At 35.2% G+C, this 20,702-nt stretch overlaps 4 protein-coding genes across 11 annotated transcripts; 3 read left to right on the top strand and 1 right to left on the bottom strand.

Annotated features, from left to right (window-relative positions):
- Positions 1–400: 400 nt before the first annotated feature.
- On the top strand, positions 401–1,428 carry LOC132195127 (deoxyuridine 5'-triphosphate nucleotidohydrolase). The gene is made up of 5 exons (XM_059616908.1): positions 401–517; positions 573–655; positions 739–875; positions 1,014–1,159; positions 1,217–1,428. Exons 2-5 carry the CDS (start codon positions 573–575, stop codon positions 1,271–1,273), a joined length of 423 nt encoding a protein of 140 aa, XP_059472891.1. The 5' UTR covers positions 401–517; the 3' UTR covers positions 1,274–1,428.
- On the bottom strand, positions 1,418–3,214 carry LOC132195126 (uncharacterized). 6 transcript variants are annotated; one of them, XM_059616904.1, is made up of 4 exons: positions 3,106–3,196; positions 3,012–3,039; positions 1,796–2,858; positions 1,418–1,635 (listed from the first exon to the last, which is right to left on the bottom strand). In XM_059616904.1, exons 3-4 carry the CDS (start codon positions 2,799–2,801, stop codon positions 1,445–1,447), a joined length of 1,197 nt encoding a protein of 398 aa, XP_059472887.1. In that variant the 5' UTR covers positions 2,802–2,858; positions 3,012–3,039; positions 3,106–3,196; the 3' UTR covers positions 1,418–1,444. The 6 variants fall into 6 exon arrangements, with proteins under 6 accessions (XP_059472887.1, XP_059472889.1, XP_059472890.1 ...); XM_059616906.1 differs by having other exon boundaries at positions 3,008–3,039; positions 3,106–3,174; XM_059616907.1 differs by having other exon boundaries at positions 3,016–3,039; positions 3,106–3,120.
- Positions 3,215–3,455: 241 nt separating this feature from the next.
- LOC132195128 (F-box/WD repeat-containing protein 9-like) lies at positions 3,456–6,089 on the top strand. Its single transcript, XM_059616909.1, has 7 exons — positions 3,456–3,893; positions 3,961–4,105; positions 4,168–4,304; positions 4,368–4,597; positions 4,657–5,026; positions 5,076–5,285; positions 5,348–6,089. The coding sequence occupies exons 1-7, from the start codon at positions 3,852–3,854 to the stop codon at positions 5,429–5,431; spliced, it is 1,218 nt and encodes a 405-aa protein (XP_059472892.1). The 5' UTR covers positions 3,456–3,851; the 3' UTR covers positions 5,432–6,089.
- A 1,339-nt stretch (positions 6,090–7,428) lies between these two features.
- On the top strand, positions 7,429–14,408 carry LOC132195110 (transportin-1). Of its 3 annotated transcripts, none has more exons than XM_059616870.1 (19): positions 7,429–7,521; positions 7,599–7,769; positions 8,153–8,228; positions 8,292–8,389; positions 8,448–8,606; positions 8,666–8,881; positions 8,935–9,057; positions 9,115–9,294; positions 9,449–9,946; positions 10,144–10,293; positions 10,350–10,511; positions 10,564–10,671; positions 10,726–10,972; positions 11,029–11,127; positions 11,187–11,282; positions 11,718–11,793; positions 12,161–12,335; positions 12,390–12,515; positions 12,768–14,408. In XM_059616870.1, exons 2-18 carry the CDS (start codon positions 7,659–7,661, stop codon positions 12,495–12,497), a joined length of 2,682 nt encoding a protein of 893 aa, XP_059472853.1. In that variant the 5' UTR covers positions 7,429–7,521; positions 7,599–7,658; the 3' UTR covers positions 12,498–12,515; positions 12,768–14,408. The 3 variants fall into 3 exon arrangements, with proteins under 3 accessions (XP_059472853.1, XP_059472851.1, XP_059472852.1); XM_059616868.1 differs by having other exon boundaries at positions 10,717–10,972; XM_059616869.1 differs by having other exon boundaries at positions 7,431–7,521; positions 7,586–7,769; positions 10,717–10,972.
- Positions 14,409–20,702: the final 6,294 nt, after the last annotated feature.

Here is a 20,702-nt window from a genome sequence, read left to right as displayed (position 1 = left end):
TGATTAATACTGATTAATACATTACAAATTTCACTGGCCAGTTATTTACAGTCACAGAGTTAAATTTAGCCCATGCACTATGAAGGATGAAACCTTGATAATTTATCTTTTATTTGATTTTCATTATTAAATAAAATAGTCCTCATTTGACGTTTATAAATTTTTTATTAAGCCTATTGTGATTAATGCTTAGAGGAAAAAAAAATTGATAAAATGTGCATTACAAATTGCTGCGTTAATTCAATTATACTCGCATATTTTAAGTGCAGCAAAGCAAAGCATAAACAATACTAAAATTTTGGGAACGAAAGAAATAATTTTGATAATTTTATTACATATGCCTAAACTATTAATCTTCCCGCTCTTTCTTGATTTAGCAACCATGTTTTGTTCCTCTCCCGACACTCCCACTAAAAATTCCCACTCCACCAACTTTTTTGCCGCCACAATTGTGCTTGTCTGGTTTTAGCGACCAATTTCCTGCCATTTTCATTCTACTATTTCTCACAGAGACATCGTAAGACTTAAATAATCTTTAACCGTTCATCCGCAATTAATTATTTTTCAATCAGATGCTCCGCTTTGCCAAACTGACCGAAAACGCCTTCGCCCCGTTGAAGGGATCCGAAAAGGCAGCCGGTATTGATCTTCGAAGGTATGTGTACTTATTTTTAGACTTTTTAGAGCAAATGTTAACAGAAATTTATATTAATTTACCCGTTCTTGCAATTTTTTCAGCGCCTATGACTGCGTTGTGCCTGCTCGAGGAAAATATCTGGTCAAAACTGACCTACAGGTTGAGGTTCCACCTGGCTGCTATGGCCGTGTTGCCCCAAGGTCTGGACTAGCCCTCAAGAATTTCATTGATGTTGGAGGTAAATCAACATTGTTTCAAATTTTTAATGTAATTTTGTATACAAGTATAATTATTTAACAATTTCCAATAATTGGCATGTAACATTCTATTCAGAAAATTCTAGATAATGCTAAAATATGTGACGCATAAATTTCAGCTGGTGTGGTGGACGCCGACTACCGTGGAAATCTTGGAGTAGTTTTGTTCAATCATGCTGATGAGGAATTTAAAGTTAGTAAGGGAGACAGAATTGCTCAGCTCATTTGTGAAAGGTGCATCATTCCAGAAATTTTGGAAGTTAAGGTATGTCGACTACTATAATAAAATCAAGGCCGCAGGCCTAATTATTTTATTTCTTAGTCTCTGGAAGAGACTGCTAGAGGATCTGCTGGATTTGGATCAACTGGTGTTCACTGATAGCCTGATTTTGGACTGATTTCATATTATAATTTCAAACTCTCCAGTCTCCACATTTTTCAACTTTAAACCTCCTAATGTAAAGTATTAGCTATAACCTGTTGCTGCGATAAAATGTAAGGTAGAATATAATTACCACGTATCTTCAACAATAATCTCACTGAATTTATTTCAAAATTCAAATTCATACGAGGTTGGATTACTAATCTTATCCTCCTTCTTCGGCATGGCTTTCCACCTTACATTTTTCTTGAAAGTCATCATATCGATAAAATCTTGGTGTTGTTTGCTTGTTAATACGACCTTGAGATCAGCAGTTGATTTCATTATTGCAGCACAGCCTCTTAAATCTCCCAACTGACCTGCAATTACATTTAAAAATAAATTGACTGGAATTTATCTCTAGCTGTAAATTCAAAACCAAGTTGATTTCAGCTCTAAAACTGATTATAAATAATTTTTGAACTCTGTCACTGCAGAAGAACCTAATGCTTGCAAGAAAAAATTAAATTGGATACGAACATTTATAATCAAAAAGTAGTCTTATAGGCACAGTCAAATGCGAGTGAAGTCCTGTTGAAATAAGGTCCTCGATCAGCCCCTGCACCAGCTCAGGTTTACCTCTGCCAAGGGCAGAATAGGTTGCAGTCGCCAATTTCTTGCTAAAAGTCTCGGTCAGTTTTTTATTTTTTGAGATTATGTGCAGCAATTCTTTTGCCACCTGCTGGTCGCTGAACCACTCGCTAATAAAGCACGCATGCCAGAGAAAAATCATTGGCCGATTGTCACCAAACGAGTAGTTAATTCTTAACACGAGTTGTTTGCACTGCACCAACAAAGCTTCACTACAGTGATTACTGACCACATCTCTTATTATGGTGGCTAAGTAACTTCTTGCTTCTCGTCGAGAGTTTGGGTATTTAGTGTAAAATTTGTCAACAACCTTAAGTGCTTTGGCGCTTTGGTTTGACGTTTTGTAAACTTTGAATAGGTCACCAATGAAGTTGTGGTTTGGTGGGATTGGAAGACGTTGACTAGTTGCATGGAGCTGAAGAACTCCATCAGAAAAGTCTATTCTTGCAAAAGTAGTGGCGAGAGTGTCGAGTAAGCTGGAATCGACTTTTGAGAGGATTTCAGGTGATTCCAAGATTTTTAGCATTTCGTCCTCGTCAAACTTCTCTCCGTCAATCGCTAATTTGAGAAAGCTGATGGGGTAGATTTTCTGTTTTTTTGTTAAATCCTCCTCTTCGGATGCTAAAACATTACTCATGATTGTGGTGATCAACTTTAAATTGAAGGCAGAAGTTCTTTTCAACTTTTGCTTGTTTTTCCATAGATCGGCTTTGTTCGAAACTAGCCTGTTTACGAATGATTCTGTGTCACTCTCGTCTTCATTGTTTTTTATTGGCTCAACTGCTTTGTTTTTCAAAGAAGACATACGTCGTGCAGCTAGAAAGGAAATTTGATTGGCAAGCAACAGGCGGCTGGTGAAATTTATTTCCTTAAGCAGGGCCAAGATTGAAGCCATATTGCTCTTATGTTCAATGTCGTCTCAACATCCAGATTATAGCATCATTGATGATTTCTGTAAGAAAAAAAATTATGATATCAACCAATGTCTATTAAAAGTATCTATTGTATTGCATAAAATAAAATTTTGAACTTAAAGGATATCACTTTCAATTTACAATACAAATCTTTTTTCTTTACTATACACACACGATGAATACATACATACGTACGATTTAATTCCATTTCCTGTACTCCTGCAGTGTGAAATTTATTTGATTTTTTGTCTTAACATGTATAATTTGATGCAAAAAACTGCGTACCATTCCTTACTGATACAAAATCGGGTAATTATCACTTCACATTATTTCTTGTTTCCTTTTTTTATGTTTACATAATGTAGTTATGGCTTTTGGGAACAAGAAAAGGGGGTGTGGTTCAGGTCATTGAACCTTTCACCAGTAATGCAACATTTTGTATTTTTAGGATAATTTAAAAAGTTTTAAAAATTTATATCCTGGCAGAGAAACCTAGTTTAATTTTTATCTTTCAATAATTTTTTTTGAATAAAAATCACTTTTAAGAGATTAATATTGTTTTAACCTTTTTTTGATATAGTTTAAATTCTGTGACGTTGGCAATGAGAAATGAAATGTGCCAGCTGATTTTACTACGGTGATTTCTGTTTTCTGTTCTAATTTCTGATTTGCTGTGTACAAAACGAGTTTTCTGTAATTTATGTGAATTATTTTTCTTTTTCTCCGTGGTCTAGCGCTAAACTTGTTTTTTAACAAGTAGACTTTCGGCCCAGCAAGTTGAGCCTTGTATGTACGCAATTATCCCACCACAGAGAGCTTCAGTTGTATTTTTTAAAACATTTATCGCCTCTGTACGCACTTGTGGGTAGATAATGTAGGTTGAGTTTATGTATTCAGACCTTCTATGCAAGTCGTTTATTACTCACTCTAAGAGGAAGACTAAAGAAGAGGAATACAAAAGGTTGCCAGGGCCTTACCAAAATTGCAGCAAACAAAAAATAATGTGATCACAAGGCCGTTTGATACCCAAAATGGAAAATCAAACGGACTACTTATCAAAATTGCCTATTGAGGTAAGAGCAATTTTTACTTGGTTGTATTTTTAATTAATATGTATTGTATTCACTTTTACAAACCTAGATTTTCTTATACATTTGCTCGTTTTTGGATGTCAAAAAATCTCTTCCTGCCTTGAAATGCACTTGCAAGCGACTGAACGAAATTCTTTGCGACGAGCTGGTTTGGAAGTCCAGGGTAGCTGGTCGATGGCTTCCTAATGAAAAAGGTATATGTAATTTTTAGTAATAGTAGCAAATATATTAAATCAGCTGTTACATATTTCATTAGAAACGGAGGTAGACTGGAAAGAGGCATGCACTTGTGTTGAAATTGAAGCTTCCTATTTACGAGAACCAACGACTTGTGATCAGATCGTATTTCGTAAAGCGCACGAATCTGACATTGACGCATTGCATATTTTGGAGGTATGAATTTTGTGCAAATAATAAAAAAAAAATATGTTACGAAATTAATATTTATAATCTTAGAACCACCAAATTCTATTTACTGGCTCTCGTGATGGCTTCATCAAAATCTGGAACATCAACAAAGAGAAAAAGACTCTAGAAAAGTCAATGATTTTACCTGGAGCTCACAATGGATGGGTTTGGAGAATTGCTTCCGAAAGTTCAAGGCAAATTTTCTCCTGCAGCTTTGACCACTCCATGAAGCACTGGAACTTCAATGAAGATAAACTGACTGAAATTTGGAATCTTGAGTAAGCCTTGTTAAAAGTTCAAATTTCACTATCGAATTAATATTTTTTTTAAATTATAGTTTGAAAAAACCTGTGATGTCGTTGATAGTAGTAGACGAAAATTTGATTGCTGCTGGTTTGCACAGTGAGGTTGCCTTGGTGGATCGAAGGCAGGGAACGGCCATCAGGCACATCTTTAAAGATAACTTTGTGAAACTTAACTTGGCGTTAATCAACAAAAACATTCTGGTCTCGAATGGTGTTGGAAAGAAAATTTGCCTCTATGACCTGCGATATGATAAAGAGGCCTTCTGCCTCTTTGACTTCAGCAAGGAAAAACCTGTGGTGCCCATGCATTTAGCTGTCCAGCAAAACATTCTCTATGTCTCCGATAATAAATCCAAACTTTATGCTTGTGATGTCACTAAAGAGGAACCATTTTTAATCAAAGTAAGATTTTCATTTTGATAATTGTCATTTTTATTTTATATTTTTTAAGGAGTATTATCCACCGGAGGGAGAAAGGATGAAAGTTATCGGAATGTTTGCAAGCTACACTTCTCTCATCATGGGACTGAACTACAACAAATCAGGCCACATTGCATTTTGGAGACCGAGAGCATCTGCTACTTCAGAAGACGAGAGATATCCTGCTTTGAGAAAAGTCGGGGAGTTTCACAATATAGGAGACTTCAATGGGTTGTGTAGTGTATGTCAATTCATTGATGGCTTAAATGCATAATTGTTAATTTTTTTTCATTTTTATTTTAGCAAATGCATCACAGGGATGGGATGATTGTATCTGCCAGCATTGCTGAGAATGATTTGGTTTGTGTCGTTCCGAAAGATTTCTAGTGTTTGCAGCAGTGCAGAATGGATTAAATAAATTGAATCTTGCAGCTGACACCTTTCAAGCCATAGCAGAGGTCGGTTGGCAAGGAGTCGTGGATTTCTTTACAAAAAATCAGGTGAAGAGCACACACGATTTAACAGATTTTGGTGGTCAAAAATGTTCCTGGAAATATTGAATATCTCTGGTTCTATTTGAGATACTGAAATGCGGCGAGAACCAAAAATTTTCTTTTTATATCCTCTTTAACCCTGAGAAGTCAAATAATTCAAGAGGTCTACGTCATAATGTATGGGTTACATATGCTAAAACATTCTAGCAAAAATATGCCACTTTTGATTCTTTGATCGGGCTAAAAAATTTTAAAATTTAGGAACAACGTATATATTTTAAAAATTCAGGATGGCATCTTTTTTAGATTTTTTTTTAAAATATCACAATATTTTAAAAAAACTAAAAGATTTTCACATTTTGCCGATGATCAAAAATTGATTTTGAGAAAGTACTAATATAGATAAATAAACTTATTTATTTTTTGACGATTCGATCATTCCTAAATTATCAAAAAATCTCTTAAAAAAATTTCTGGCCAATGGCAAAAATTTGAAATTTTCACGTTTTTTATTTTACCTGTGATTTTTTTTTTTCAAAATCTAAGAAGATGCCACATCCTGAATTTTTAATATTATTCATATTATTTTTTGTTCCTCCATGTTAGGTCTATAATATTTGAAAATATTTTCAGCCTAAACAAAGGTGGAATGTTTTTGCACTTGGGAACCCTACAAAATGAATTTGGCCTCTGAATTATTTGACCTTCAGGTGCTTCCAGGGTTAAAGAGGAGGTAGAAAATTTTTTGGTTCCAGCCGCATTTCTGTATCTCAAATAGAACCTGAAATATTCAATTTTGAAGTTGAAACTACAGTGGCGTTTTCCAACTTCACCAAAATCTGTCTAATTATGCGTACTTTTTACCTGATTTTTAGTAAAGAAATCCATGACGACCCCTTGTCAACCGACCTGTGCTGTGGCTTTAGTTTTAATTTTTCAAGATTCAAAAAGTGTTTACGTAATGCACTTATTGTTATGTGATTTTTTTCTGGATTATTTCCTTGTTAAATTATTGCTCACTATATAAATATACAAAATAATTTTGCAGTCCTTTTCAGCAAAACCTTAAACTTGTGTAACTTCACCCCCACTGACGATAAAGACTAATGCATTTAAAAATCCACCCTAAATAATAATAACTGTTGTTAAATTATTATTTATTATTATTAATTTAATTTATAAAATTAATTTTTTTAATTAATCCACAGGTTTTTAAAATTTAACTTAAGCCGATTCATTGCAACAACTTTTTAAATATTTATTTGTTATGCATTAACAATTTTTATTTGTAATACACAGTTATACATAATATTTGATGATCTATGCTAATGTGTAGCTTTAAAAAAATGAATGTTTTCTTTGAATTACTTCGTTGTATTTTTTGTATCGCTCACACAGCTAAAATAATGCGGAATTAAAAATATAATTAAATAAATGTTCCAATTTCCATAAATTAAAAATTATTGTATTTGCATTAATAATTATTTTTTACTAATTTAATTTAGTCTAATTTTTTACAATTTTGAGTCTAACGTTTTGAAATAATGTTGATGTTTATATTCCTGCAATCAATTGCAATATCGACATTGACTTTGATTTACTAAAGTTTTAATTTAAATTTTAAAATTATATTTACGTCCATGGCTTCTTTTGATACTCGCGCGGACTCGTTTTTTGGTTTTTGGCCATTGATTGGAAGCATATTTAGTAATACCAACTTAATTGTACATTCGTATCAAAATAAATAATGTGCGTTTTACCAGAAAATAATTTAAAATCTCAGTTTATTAAAATAAATAAAAATTTATAATCAGATTCATTTCCTGAGTAACATATTGGCTGGCTAAATAAAGTAAAATCGCATACAATGAAATTTAAGAAACTTTTTCTCGAGTTGGTACAACGGCACAAGAAGACAATCGACCCGACAAGTCGGCGAGTGAAACTCCGTGCACATATCATTTAAATTTTGAAATTCATTCGGTAAGAGCGATTTGATCACATTTTAGCCACTTCCATTCTCTAAAGTGGTAAATTATCTATCAAGAACCGTCTTATAGTTACCCGGAAAGGTTGAGGAACTAAGAGGATCCGTGCGTTTTCGTCCCGCACGCTAGGTAATGTCATCGAACATGGCGTGGCAGCCTCAGGAGGAGGGCTTGATGCAAATATTGCAGCTTTTGAAGGAATCACAGTCACCCGACAACGTTATTCAGCGAGCAGTGCAACAAGTATCCTTTTAAAGAATTCAATGCTAACAAATTTTGCCCCACAAGGTCCAAGAACCAAGAGGATTTGGGTGCTTTCCTGAGTCGCCCTTATATTGATCGGTCAATGCTCTCCCCAAATAAAACGATGCTTGCCTCAAGCATCTGATGCTAACATGACCTTAAATTAGTTTTAAATTTACGGACCGCCATATCGATACTTGGAAAATGTCTATTCCCGGACTTTAATCCTTGGACGGGAGAAGCGCATTGTCCAGTCTTTTAATACAAGAGACCCTACTGTGGTAACAAAAACCGCAAAAGGATTTTTTATAAGACCGACTGTCGGCGACTGTGTAATTTAAATGGAAATTTTTATGCCCGATTTTCCTTGATTTGCCGTACAGAAATTGGAAGAGCTAAACAACTTCCCTGATTTTAACAACTACCTTATTTTTGTGTTAACAAAGCTCACAAGTGAAGGTAATATAAAAATGCTGACTGACTTAAAAAATTTGTAATCATGAAACCCTTTTTTCGCTTTAGATGAACCAACACGCTCTCTTAGTGGGCTTATCTTAAAAAATAATGTCAAATCATACTTCCACAAATTTCCACCTGAAGTTACGGAGTTCATCAAACAGGTTGGTTTTAAAGACTATAAATAATTGAGCCTTGTAATTATTAAAATTTTAAAATCAGGAATGTTTGTCCGCTGTTGGGGATCCTTCTCCTTTAATAAGGGCTACTGTAGGTATCTTAATCACCACCATTGCTTACAAAGAGGAGTTGATCCATTGGCCTGCTTTGCTTCCCGCTCTGTGTCAAATGCTGGACTCGCACGACTACAATGTTTGTGAGGTAAATTTCTTTTATGCTTCATTTTTTTAGCAGAGTCAATATAATTCATTGTATTTTAGGGAGCTTTCGGTGCATTGCAAAAGATCTGTGAAGACTCGGCTGAACGACTTGATAGTGACGCATTGAACCGACCTTTGAACATTCTCATCCCAAAATTCCTTCAGTTTTTCCAACACAACAGCCCCAAAATCAGGTCTCACGCTATCGCCTGTGTCAATCAATTTATCATTGGAAGGACTCAGGCTCTGATGTTGCACATTGACTCGTTTTTAACGGTATTTATCAATTTGAACTTTTTTTATTGTTGTTCAACCTTGAAATTATTTAGAGTCTTTTCCATCTGGCCACCGATGATGATCCTGAAGTTAGGAAAAATGTGTGCAGAGCATTGGTCATGCTTCTCGAAGTTCGAATGGACAGACTTATCCCACATATGCACAACATTATAGAGGTAAATTTGCTGAGATAAAATTAATAGCGTGTCTGATCAATTGAACTTTTATTTCAGTACATGCTTCTGCGGACCCAAGATCCGGATGAGGGTGTTGCACTTGAGGCCTGCGAGTTTTGGCTTTCGCTTGCCGAGCAGCCTGTTTGCAAAGATGCTCTAGCACCGCATCTTAACAGACTTGTGCCAGTCCTTGTTCGAGGAATGAAATACTCAGAGATTGACATAATTTTGTTAAAAGTGAGTAGTGTTTTGTTTATTCATTAAAAGTAGTTATTTTTTATTTTGAAGTGAATCGTAAGATAATATGTCAATTAAAAACTAAGAATAGGCTTAAAATACTTTCAGATTTTCAGGTGAAAGTTATTTACTAATGTTAAAATTGAATTATCAGGGTGACGTAGAAGAAGACGGAATGGTTCCGGACAGAGAAGAGGACATTCGACCCAGATTTCACAAGTCACGAACTCACACCATAAAACATGCTGAAGAAAATGGCGATGGTGAGGAGGATGATGATGATGATGTCATGGATGATGACAATTCACTCTCGGACTGGAACCTCCGCAAATGCAGTGCTGCTGCACTTGACGTGCTTGCCAATGTCTTCCATGAAGAGCTACTTCCAGTGCTGGTGCCTATTTTGAAGGAGACGCTGTTCCATCAGGAGTGGGACATCAAGGAGTCGGGAATCCTAGCATTGGGTGCCATCGCTGAAGGATGCATGCAAGGAATGATTCCGCATCTGCCTGAGCTCATTCCCTACCTAATCAACTGTTTGTCTGACAAGAAAGCCCTTGTTCGTGCCATCACTTGCTGGACCCTCAGCAGATATTCACACTGGGTCGTCACCCAACCTCACGAACAGTATTTGAAGCCCCTGATGACTGAGGTAAGGACTTTTTACCAAGGATGGACCCGATCTCAAATTTTGCGATCGAGATCTTAAAATTTATAAATTGTGCGATTGCAATCGCAGATCGCTTTTGTGATTTTGTCCATCCTTGCTTTTTACGCCATTTTTGTGCAATTTAGTAAAATTCATGAGGTCTTGAAATAAGCCATTAAATATATATTTATTGATTTTAGTTGCTTAAAAGAGTTTTGGACGGAAATAAACGAGTGCAGGAGGCGGCTTGCTCTGCTTTTGCCACTCTAGAGGAAGAAGCGTGCACCGAATTAGTTCCATACCTTGGTTTCATCCTCGAAACCCTGGTATTTGCATTCAGCAAGTATCAGGTAAGCATTGTTTTGGGATTTTAGTAACAATTCTGATATTTTCCTCCACATTTCAGCACAAGAACTTGCTTATTCTTTATGATGCCATTGGAACATTGGCAGACTCTGTGGGCCACCACCTTAATAAACCAGATTACATAAACCTTTTGATGCCACCTCTTATCCAAAAGTGGAACGTTTTGAAGGACGAAGACAAAGATCTCTTTCCTCTGCTTGAGGTAAAGGAGAAGTCAAAGTCTTTGACATAAGATCATAAAATTTTTGTTCTAGTGTCTCTCGAGTGTAGCCACTGCCCTTCAGTCGGGTTTCCTTCCATACTGTGAGCCTGTTTACAGACGCTGCGTGTCTCTTGTTGAGCAAACTCTTGGCCAGCACATAGTGAGACTAAATTAAAATTGATTTTTGATTAAACATTAAATAAAGTATTCCCAGGCAAATACTCAAAGTCCTGAACAGTACGAAGCTCCCGATAAGGACTTTATGATTGTGGCGCTTGATCTCTTATCTGGCCTGGCAGAGGGTTTAAATGGCCACATAGAGAAGCTGGTGGTCAACTCAAATATCATGCCCCTGCTCTTCCAATGCATGCAAGACCCAATGCCTGAAGTAAGGCAAAGTTCCTTTGCTCTTCTAGGCGACCTCACCAAAGCGTGTTTCCAGCATGTCCAACCATGCATTCGTGAGTTGTTTTTATCATCTAATAAGAGCAAGTAATTACATTGAATAATTCATTAGCTCAATTCTTCCCCATTTTGGCTCAAAATCTAAACCCCGAGTTCATTTCTGTCTGCAACAATGCTACCTGGGCGATAGGAGAAATTGCAATCAAATTAGGTAAGGGTGAAATTTTCATTAGATTTGGGTTCCAAATAACTGATTAAAAAAAATTGCAGGTCTTGAAACTAGCACATACATACCACTGGTTTTGGACCAACTGGTGGTCATTATCAACAGGCCGAATACGCCAAAAACTCTCCTGGAAAATACAGGTATCGTCATTTTTAATCACTTTTGAGCATCAACTTTTAGAAGCATTTGAAATGTCACACTCCCCGTTGATTGCCAGTTAAAAAACGATATTATGTTAGTTAATGCTTTGCAAATTTTAAGGTAGATTTAATTCAATTCTGTAGCATCCAGGCGAAAATATGTTAATTAATCATCAACAGCAACTCTAGCTATTTGCACTTAAAAAATTGAAAACTTGCATTAAATGCAATTTCGCCCCAAAAGTACATCTTCTATGTTTTCGGTGGGATTTGTAATTGTTTTATGATTCAGCATTTGTGTTCAAACTTTTTAAAGGATAATTGATTATCTCTTTGAAATTGCACCCACCTTGATTATGATTATTGTTAATGATTATTTGAAATTATGTTTCTATTAAGTGTATGTTTTCTCTTTGTTTTGTTTTGGCCCAATAGCTATTACTATTGGCCGGCTAGGGTATGTGTGCCCTCATGAGGTGGCTCCTCTGTTACAACAGTTTGTGCGGCAGTGGTGTGTAACCCTTTTCATTTTATTATAATATAAAATTTATCAATTCCTCTTTTTATTTTTGTTACCGAGCAGTGAAGGATCCAATTTTTTTCAATGTTGAATGCCTTTTGTTTCATACTAATTTTGATGTTTTCTAATAATTAATTTCGAGTTACTTAGATCTAGTTTAACCCGTTCATTTCAGTCATTTATGAATTTTTACAAATTTTTCTTTTGTATTTCCATTGATTATTGCCTTCACTGATTCAGTTCCTTGGCAACTCAATCAAAACCATGACTTGCCAATTTTCAATGTCAAGCATGCTCTATAAAAAAGTTGTACCAACCTTGCGTGCCCTGCAAGCCAACTTAAAATTTCTTTTAACAGGTGCACTTCACTGCGCAACATACGAGATAATGAAGAAAAGGACTCTGCCTTTCGAGGTATCTGTCAAATGATCACCGTCAACCCAGCTGGTGTTGTGCAGGATTTCATATTCTTCTGCGATGCGGTTGCTTCGTGGATCAGCCCCAAGGAGGATTTGAAAGAGCTGTTCACAAAGGTTGATTTAATGAACTAAATTCACGGGAAAGAACTAATCATAATAATTTTACAGATTTTGCATGGCTTCAAGAATCAAGTTGGCGAAGAAAACTGGAAACGGTTCTCAGACCAGTTCCCTGTCCAGCTGAAAGAGAGGCTTTCAACCATGTACGGCGTGTGAATTGCCTCACCACCTTTGGTAAGCAATCACTACATTTTGATAGTTACTGAAGTTAAAATGAACTGACTGATCAATGCTAAATGTTTATCCTTGTTTTTATATAATATGTAGAGAAATTATCTTTTATGAAAGTCATCTTTTTGCATTACAAATATGAAAAAAAAATTCAAACAGATTAATTTCTTTGTGAGTCGATGAATAAAATTTGAAAAGGCATTCACGTTCGCTATAGATTTGTTTAATTTTTGCTCCTTAATTCTGATGTTCCAGGAGGACACAGTTGCTGCTCCTCTCCGTCGTACGGTAGGGTATCTCGGGCGGGAGGGTGGGTGGGTGAAACCACTGCTAATTTGAGTACACACAAACACAAACTTTGAGCTGCAGGGAGGGGGGGTGCTACTTTATGCGGGCCTGTTTTATCTCTCACTTACGCAGCATCAAAACCACCAATCAAAGGACGAAATCTTAAATATACAAGCAAAGGACGGGCGCGACTCTCTCTCGAGAGTGGAAATTCGACTGTGGGCTTCAAATTCTAAAGCGGAATATTGATTTAAAAAAACCGAACGCATACATACATCATATTTTGTGGGGTAAATGTTACAACAAACTGCTAAAATAATACAAGAAGAAAGATACGCAAGGTATTTAGAGCCCAGATACTGAAAAAGCGATATTCAAAAACAAAGGTACCCAGCATATCAAAATTGTCAAAAGTAAAATGTTTTGGTAGTGAATATTAGGGGCAGAGCTGAGAAGTATTGTTTGATATAACCTCTTCCATCTCTTTGAAACAATCAGTAGCAGAAGCCCGATTTTGGTGAAGAGCGTTTAAACAAAACCGAGTTGTCGTACTACTTTTTTGTTTTCACCTCTTTTGTTGAGTATGTAGTGATCCTGCCTGTGTATAGACAATGGCTGGTTCCTGCTCAATTGTAATTAATCAACTACTCTTGCATGCCTATTAGGACCAATGTTTTCCACATTATATTTTGTTTTTCTTTTTATTGCAAAGAAAGAAGGAACTATTATCTACTGATGATTACTTGTGACCTCTGCGCACATAACCTTTTTGAACTTGATGGCGTTGCTGTTCAATTTTTCTATTAGAAGATCCAAGTTGGCAAAGAACTTTTAAATGATTAATAATTGATAATAAGGTGCTTTATACCTGTTTATTATGTATGGATTTATTTTTGTTATTTATTGTAAGAACGATATTGCTTTGATAGCAATTTTTTAATTATTTTTTCACTTGATAGGCTGTCAATCAAGCGGGGGGACTGATTTTTATAGTACTGTTGTAATTGTGAGGACGAACCAACTTTTTAAACACTTTATATACTGAAAATGAAAGAACTGCTAATGTTAGGGATTAAATAATTCTTTATTGTGATGATAGGTTAATTAGAAATGACGAATTGATAAAAAAAATTTATATCGACATAAAAACAAATATTGTGAGTTTGAGGGGCTTCTAGAAGAAAATCAAAGAGAGTAACTAATTAAACAATTAATCATTTTTGTTGTATTCCATGCAATTATATTATGTATTCTTATTGTTAGGCTGTTGTCAGGGACTTGTTCAGTGATACAATGCCACCTTTATTAAATGATTTGCCATTGTCGCCAACTTGCGCTCTGCAATCCTGATGAAAGTTGACCAACGCCTCAAGTTAGTGTAGCTAGCTCAGTATAATATATGTGAAGGGTTTCCGCCTGTGTTTCACCTTCGGCTCCCTGTCCTTGGACGAGCAATACATTTATCAATACCTCCAGTTCATAGTTTGAACTGTGCGGGAGCGACAAGAAGTGTTGAAAATACGGGTTGATACCCTCACTCCTTAGTGCTTTGTTTTATGTTAAAATTGTTCATCTAGCTTGAATAAATTTCTACTGTCAGATCCTTTATTTTTGGTCCAGTTTTTTCTTTCATAGAATTATATTTAATTTCTGTTTTGTTGTACCCATGCGTCGTGTGCAGAGGAATCCGGAGTGTCTGTGGTGTGTCTGTATTTGCAGGCAGTTTTGACGCACTAGTTGCGTGCAAAATCCTGTAGCTGTTTTTTTCTATAACTGCATGATGTGTTTGTTGCTGTGTTTCGTGTGTATGTGGTAATCAGGGGCATCTTTAAAGATTTGCGTAAATTCCCCCAGCTCTTAAGACTTCATTTTTTTATAAATACAAAAATAAAAAATTGTGTAATACATGAGCTTACAATTAAAATTATTTTAATAATCATTTTATCGGCAGTCCTTCCTTAAGCAGAGCGAAAAATTAATTTCATCAAACTAGGTAATTCGCAATTTATTGAGGAAGCTCTTTTCCAGAAATTGATTTTGTAATAATAAGAATAGAAAATACCGAATTTTCCCTACATGAGAGATAAAATTGCATCTAATAGCAAAATCAAATAGGATTGATCTTCTTGTTCTTGATTTTTACGGGGCATTTACGCAAATCATCAATAAGACTCCCATCATCATATTGCGTAGTTTTTTCAAAGCGTTGTTTGTTATCAAATCTGTGATTTTATTGAACAAATGAGCTCTTAATGAAACCATTTAGAGAGTAGCGTATAAAGAGTAATTAATTAGTGCATGCTGGTATTTGCATGATATGGAAAGTAAATAATTTTAACGAGAAGATAAATAATAATGCTTAAAATTAGTAACTGATGGAACTGTTTAAAAATAATAATGCAAGTATTCCTACAACTCAATTCTTGTCAGGGTATATTAAATTTATAATGGAAGGGTGAAGCTGGAGCAGCATGCTACTTTTTTTTACCTAGATCCACAAAAAATGTCATTTTTAAAATTAATTTTTATTTATTAAGCACAGATGTGTGACTGTGATATAAAAAAATATGCTAAATTTTCTATTGTCATTTCACATTAAATTGCTGCCCAAATTGCTTGCATGGCTAATGGTTGTTGCATTCCTCAATTCACTGGATAATGGTTCTCACCTTATAATGATATAAAATTTCAATTAATTGATCACTGATCAGCTTTGAACTAAATTTTGACCGAAAAAATGAAATATGTTTTGAACTATCTTGAAGTACTGGAAACAGCTTCGATGCTGCTCATACTCGCCTAAAGCCATTTTAAAAGTTGGATGACTTTAGGAATTAAGCTTAAAAATAATATATTGTTTATTTATGCAAAAACGGAACTTATTAGAAGCTATTGAATTTACGTCTCTATTTAGAGATATGCAATTTGGTTCGCGACTATTTACACTGGTTTTCAGGGGCTATTTTTTACATTTTTCATGATGCGTTTTTTTTTTTAAGAGTAAAATTTCTCAGGGTCTATAAGATTTATTTCTTCATTATTTTTCTTCAAGCAGAGAATCGATAAGAAAGAAAAACTTCAGTGTGCCAACTCGAAAAAAGGCCGTCAACTTATTTTAATTTTTTAGAATCACACGCTTCCTAGAATGCAATGTCATAATTTTTACAAAGTATAAATTGCAAATGCTTGTTTAAAAAAGTCATAAGCACAAAAAGGGACGCTAAGCAAGAAATTATGAGGAATAATGTTCTTTTCAACAAGTTGAAGCCTTCAATTAAATACTGATTTCTTAAAAAAAAAGTTATAAAATTAAGGTGTTCCCATTGCATTAAACTAGAAATTTTTAGTAAGACATGACTGTGATTGCAGTTCCCTTTTTAATACACGCATTATTCTGATCATGCCAAATGAGCCGCCTCATAATTGTGTATAAAGATATGTGCAAAGGATAAAAAAAATCATAAGATTTACAAAACGGGGTACAAATTTCGTATAATGATGACATTATTGTAACATTTTTCTTAAGAAAGAGAGCGTAATTAAGCAATTCTAATGATGAAATTCAAGTGAGAAAGACCAACGGTTTTTTATTTGAATTTTTTACTCGCTCGTACAAAGTTAAAAGGAAATAACTGTGCCGAAAAATGACTTCTTTATTCTAGTTGTTGAATGATTTATTCTAACGATTATCAAAAAAGGGGATTTAAAACTCAAGCAGTTTAATTGTCTCATTTGGCAGCCGAAATGAATAACAATATATCTTTGAAAAAGATTGAGTAACAGGCTTGGTTGCTTTTAGCATTGCTCACTGCCCCCTGTTCATTGACCCTGCAATGAATTTGTTCGTGGTCCCAATTCTGATGAAATAATTACTGTTGTTATTGCAAAATTGAAAGTAAAAGTCACGTTTATATGTCGTCAGGTTAATGCAAATTTTTCAGTACATTTTTATAACAAAATTTATTATTTGCAGACTTGGTATTTGTGTAAATTATGTGATCGGAAAAAATATAGCAAGCTAATGTTTTAATCCACGCTGATTTGAAAGACGTGAGAAAAAACAATATGTGAAAAATGCATGGAATTAAAATAAAATAAAAGCTGGAGTTGTAGAATATAAATTTGTCCTTTTATTTATCCGACATATTTCACCAGAAAAATGATTATTTTATCCCTCGCGCGTTGAATTAATTTGTAGAGAATAAACAATTTAATAATTCAAACCATTTGAGGATTTAAGTAAATTAATAAATATTTTGACATTTTAAAAATATTTATTCTTCTTGTTTCTTTAATTAGGTCGAGAAATATTTCTCGAAATCCATAAAAGTAACTTGTAAATTTACAGACACCAATAAATTAATTCAATTTGAATGCTTGGATGTCTTTCTGACGAGGAAGTAAATGTTCCCAAGCGCAAAAAGAAACAGTTCTGTTGAAATAACTGCATTGCGCCTTTTGTCTCTTCTCTCTCGCAGCAAATAGTGCAAGGCGGCTCCGATCCAACACCACCAGAAATAGATAAATACAGACGACGAGAGAGATCCGAAGCGAGTAATAAAGTGAGAGCCGCGAATTAATAATTCATAAAGTGTAATGTTAGCTATTTAAATTTTTCGACGACGAAAGCGTGTCGGCGTCCCGGTGCTTTGCAGGGTAAATTGCGCCATGGTGTTTGTACTCGCGGGGATGCGCGCGGCGGCGCAGTATTTGCAATTCAATGAGGGGGGCTGCGAATCACGCCGACAATTGGCTGTAATTTGTGCGCGACTAAGCGGGCCGGAAAGATCAATTACGGATACAAACTCGCTCTGCGCAAATTTAATTTGCGCCGCGCAGCACCAAAAGCTCCGCCAGCGTCAAGCATGGCCACGATTTTTCGACCTATTTGCTTGCGTATAAAAAAAAATACAAAATTCGTTTGAATATCAGTTTTAGTTGCAAATTGTGCATATCGCATTAAAATTATAAACATCAATTATAATTTATTATAATTAAATACTGTAATTATTTTTTATTATTAAACAATATAAAAATTTTATACTTTATTTTGAATTTTTACTGAACTTTTTTTGAGCAATTCAAAACAAAACATCTTATAAACCAGTTTTGCTCTTCAACGCTACTACAGACGATTTATTTTGTAAAATTAAATATGATAAGTTTTGTAAATATAAATAGTTTGCAGCAGATAATGGGTTTATCGCGGCAGCCGAGTCTCTTTTGATGTTATCATAAAATTGTATAATGAAAAATACTAAATAAATATATTTTTGCTGCACCCTGTTTTTTTATGGCGCAGTTTTCTCTAATCTAATTTATTTTTTATTAAACAAGAGATGAATCTTTTGCCCATATAATTTGATTACATAGGCACTTGGAGGGTTGTAAATCTTGGCAAAATTACTGCTGCATAATTTTTTTTAGAGCCCCGTTGTTGCCATTCATCCCCTCAGCGCACCTAAATTTATAGCTTGCTGTTATTATATTTAAGGTTTCTTTTAATTGATTACGTTAAAATATGGAGAATTTATTTCTTCAAAAAATAGACAAACATTTTTTTTTCAATTCTGCTTTTTTGTACTTTTTTGCTCATACTTCGCTGACCATGACCGAAAAAGTAGGCCGTTTTGTTTTTGAATAAAAAACAATTTTTTTTACGAGAACAAAGCTTTTTCACTTCACTTCCACGATCGTCTCGTTTTTAGTCGTTTTTAGTCATTACATATCTGTGAATTATAACTTAATATAAAATAGTTTGAGTCTTGTTGATGAAAAGAATACAACAAAATTAAAAAGATATATTTCAATCTTCACCCATAAAAAATATTTGAAAAAATTAATAAAACAAAAAACCAACAAAAAAACGTTGCATTTTACCAATAATACCAATTTTCCATTTACATTTCCCATCAGAGAAGATTGGAAAAGCAGAGGAATCGCTCAAAAGTTCCATTCGTTGGCTATAAATAAGCCCTGCGCGAGTGCGCGCCCCTCGCTCGCCCTCTTCGGCCGAGCGAGCGCTTCGCTTTTTTCGCCCCGGAGATAATCACGACGTAATGGAATTAAATGGGGCGCATAAAAAATAGTGCCGTACTTTTTGCTCGGACACTCGAGACCCGGCGGACGCACGGACGCTATTTGTCTGATTGCTTGCTCTTAATCCGCCTCTGACACCTGTGAAATCCCTTTTCACCCTCCCACCCCTGTTGCCTTATTAATGAGAAAACAATCTCCTAGTCCGCTCAATTTGTTCAATTTCGCAGCGCGCGCCTATCCTTATAGGCCATCATGTCGGCACCAGCTGCTCTGCCAGTTGCCTATTAGCGATTAAAGCAGGCGTTTTCGCCCTCCACACTTTCCCTCTGGCCGGATTTTTTTGATGGCGCTCACTTTCAATTAATTTATTACCGGATCAATTTGGTAATCGACCTGTTAATTAAGAGCTTTTGCAAAGAAAAGTGCTGGTTGTTCTGAATTTCACCTAAATGTGTGCTTTTTTTAAATCTATATTAAAATAAAATTGCGAAAATTAAATTAGACATCAGCAAATTTTATTTAAATAATTTAATAATTGCTATCAACATTTTTTCCATTGTCTAGATTCAAGATAATGTTTGAAAATAGTTTACAAGTCAACCGACAATCTCTGCAAGATCGGTAAGATTTAGAAAAAAAATTTGTTATCAGTGAGATACTTTTATAATAAATTTCTTCTACTGAATAAAAATATTTGAACTCTACAGAGAAATTTCAAATTTCGGAATAAAACGTTGAACGACCACTTTTATCAGAGCCTTGTGGAGCTGGGACGAGGCCGGTTTTGGTCGGAAGCAAATAAATATTTGCCTCCTGTTTTTTTCCGCGCGTACATCAATATGTCTAACACGCGCATTAGCCGATGGACGCTCTTTTTCGCTCTCGCGCGATCCGAGCGCTGTTTTATGATGTTTTATTAAGACAAGGAGTGATATACAACTGTTTAGACATTATGCTCTCAAACTACATTGGATTACTGCTTAACGGCCCTTTAATTCAATCTTACGCGATCCAAAATTCATGATGGCCATAATTCTGTCTGGCCCTATGATATATATCGAGGCCGCCAGATGAGATACGAGTGAGGGTTACTCTGGCGCGCAGCTTGGGGTGTGCACGAGCCACCCACTCTTACTTTCTCCTTTCGAGGGCGCCAAAGCAGGGTGTCGCCCAGGAAAAGTGATTTTTATGTAGAAATATTATAATGATTTCCTTATCTGCGCATTTATTTCAGCTTACGTGCTAAATTTCGATTTAAAAAAAAAGCGCGTAACTAAAAAAAACTCAAAGAACATCGTGTACTTTTCCTTCTGCCTTTATTATTTTATTTGACTTCTACAAAATTACATTTGCGGCTTCTGACAAACGAGCGGAGCATGTTAATGCGGCGCGGGTTGAGGTTAAAAAATCATTTTTGTCGTTTTCATGGGCTGGACCATCAATAACAAGGGCGTCGAGTGACGCGAACCATCACTCAGCCGGCCGCACGCAGTCTCTTCGCATCTTTTTCCACCCGAGTGCTTGCTCCTGTCTGCTCTGCTCAATTCGTAAACCAGAAACTAACTGGACCAAAAAAGTGTCTGCAAAGGTTAATTTTTGACCTCAGAAAATTTATTTTGCTAAACGATACAGTGATTGATATTGCAGGTTTTGTTATAGAGCAACTCTCTTTGAGCATAAGAAAAAAATGGCATGAAAGCGGAATTGAAAGTTGTGTTTGTCAGCTTACGTTTTTGATTTTTGTGAAATTGATTAAAAACTTCGTTACTATTTGCCTGAAAATATATTCATTTAGTAATTAGTAATTACAAACTTAAGATTCTGAAGTATAACCTGAAAACTTTTAGAATTTCTCCACCAAAG

This window comes from Neocloeon triangulifer, unplaced genomic scaffold (genome assembly GCF_031216515.1).
Source record: "Neocloeon triangulifer isolate White Clay Creek 2 clone unplaced genomic scaffold, ASM3121651v1 ptg000009l, whole genome shotgun sequence".
Taxonomy (NCBI): Eukaryota; Metazoa; Arthropoda; class Insecta; order Ephemeroptera; family Baetidae; genus Neocloeon; species Neocloeon triangulifer.
The sequence above is the reverse complement of the archived record's forward strand: the minus strand, read 5'-3'. Positions and strand labels throughout refer to the sequence as shown.

What these genes read in the sequence shown, in the direction of transcription:
- LOC132195128 (XM_059616909.1), top strand. Translation starts at nt 3,852, where the DNA reads ATGGAAAATCAAACGGACTACTTATCAAAATTGCCTATTGAG. An exon ending in ATGGCTTCCTAATGAAAAAG is followed by an intron (nt 4,106 to 4,167) that starts GTATATGTAATT and finishes ATATTTCATTAG; the next exon opens with AAACGGAGGTAGACTGGAAA. An exon ending in ACTTCAATGGGTTGTGTAGT is followed by an intron (nt 5,286 to 5,347) that starts GTATGTCAATTC and finishes TTTTTATTTTAG; the next exon opens with CAAATGCATCACAGGGATGG.
- LOC132195127 (XM_059616908.1), top strand. Translation starts at nt 573, where the DNA reads ATGCTCCGCTTTGCCAAACTGACCGAAAACGCCTTCGCCCCGTTGAAG. An exon ending in GAATTTCATTGATGTTGGAG is followed by an intron (nt 876 to 1,013) that starts GTAAATCAACAT and finishes CATAAATTTCAG; the next exon opens with CTGGTGTGGTGGACGCCGAC. An exon ending in CAGAAATTTTGGAAGTTAAG is followed by an intron (nt 1,160 to 1,216) that starts GTATGTCGACTA and finishes TTTATTTCTTAG; the next exon opens with TCTCTGGAAGAGACTGCTAG.
- LOC132195110 (XM_059616868.1), top strand. Translation starts at nt 7,659, where the DNA reads ATGTCATCGAACATGGCGTGGCAGCCTCAGGAGGAGGGCTTGATGCAA. An exon ending in TTACGGAGTTCATCAAACAG is followed by an intron (nt 8,390 to 8,447) that starts GTTGGTTTTAAA and finishes TTTTAAAATCAG; the next exon opens with GAATGTTTGTCCGCTGTTGG. An exon ending in TTGCATTCAGCAAGTATCAG is followed by an intron (nt 10,294 to 10,349) that starts GTAAGCATTGTT and finishes TCCACATTTCAG; the next exon opens with CACAAGAACTTGCTTATTCT.
- LOC132195126 (XM_059616902.1), bottom strand. Translation starts at nt 2,801, where the DNA reads ATGGCTTCAATCTTGGCCCTGCTTAAGGAAATAAATTTCACCAGCCGC. An exon ending in ACTACTTTTTGATTATAAAT is followed by an intron (nt 1,636 to 1,795) that starts GTTCGTATCCAA and finishes ATGTAATTGCAG; the next exon opens with GTCAGTTGGGAGATTTAAGA.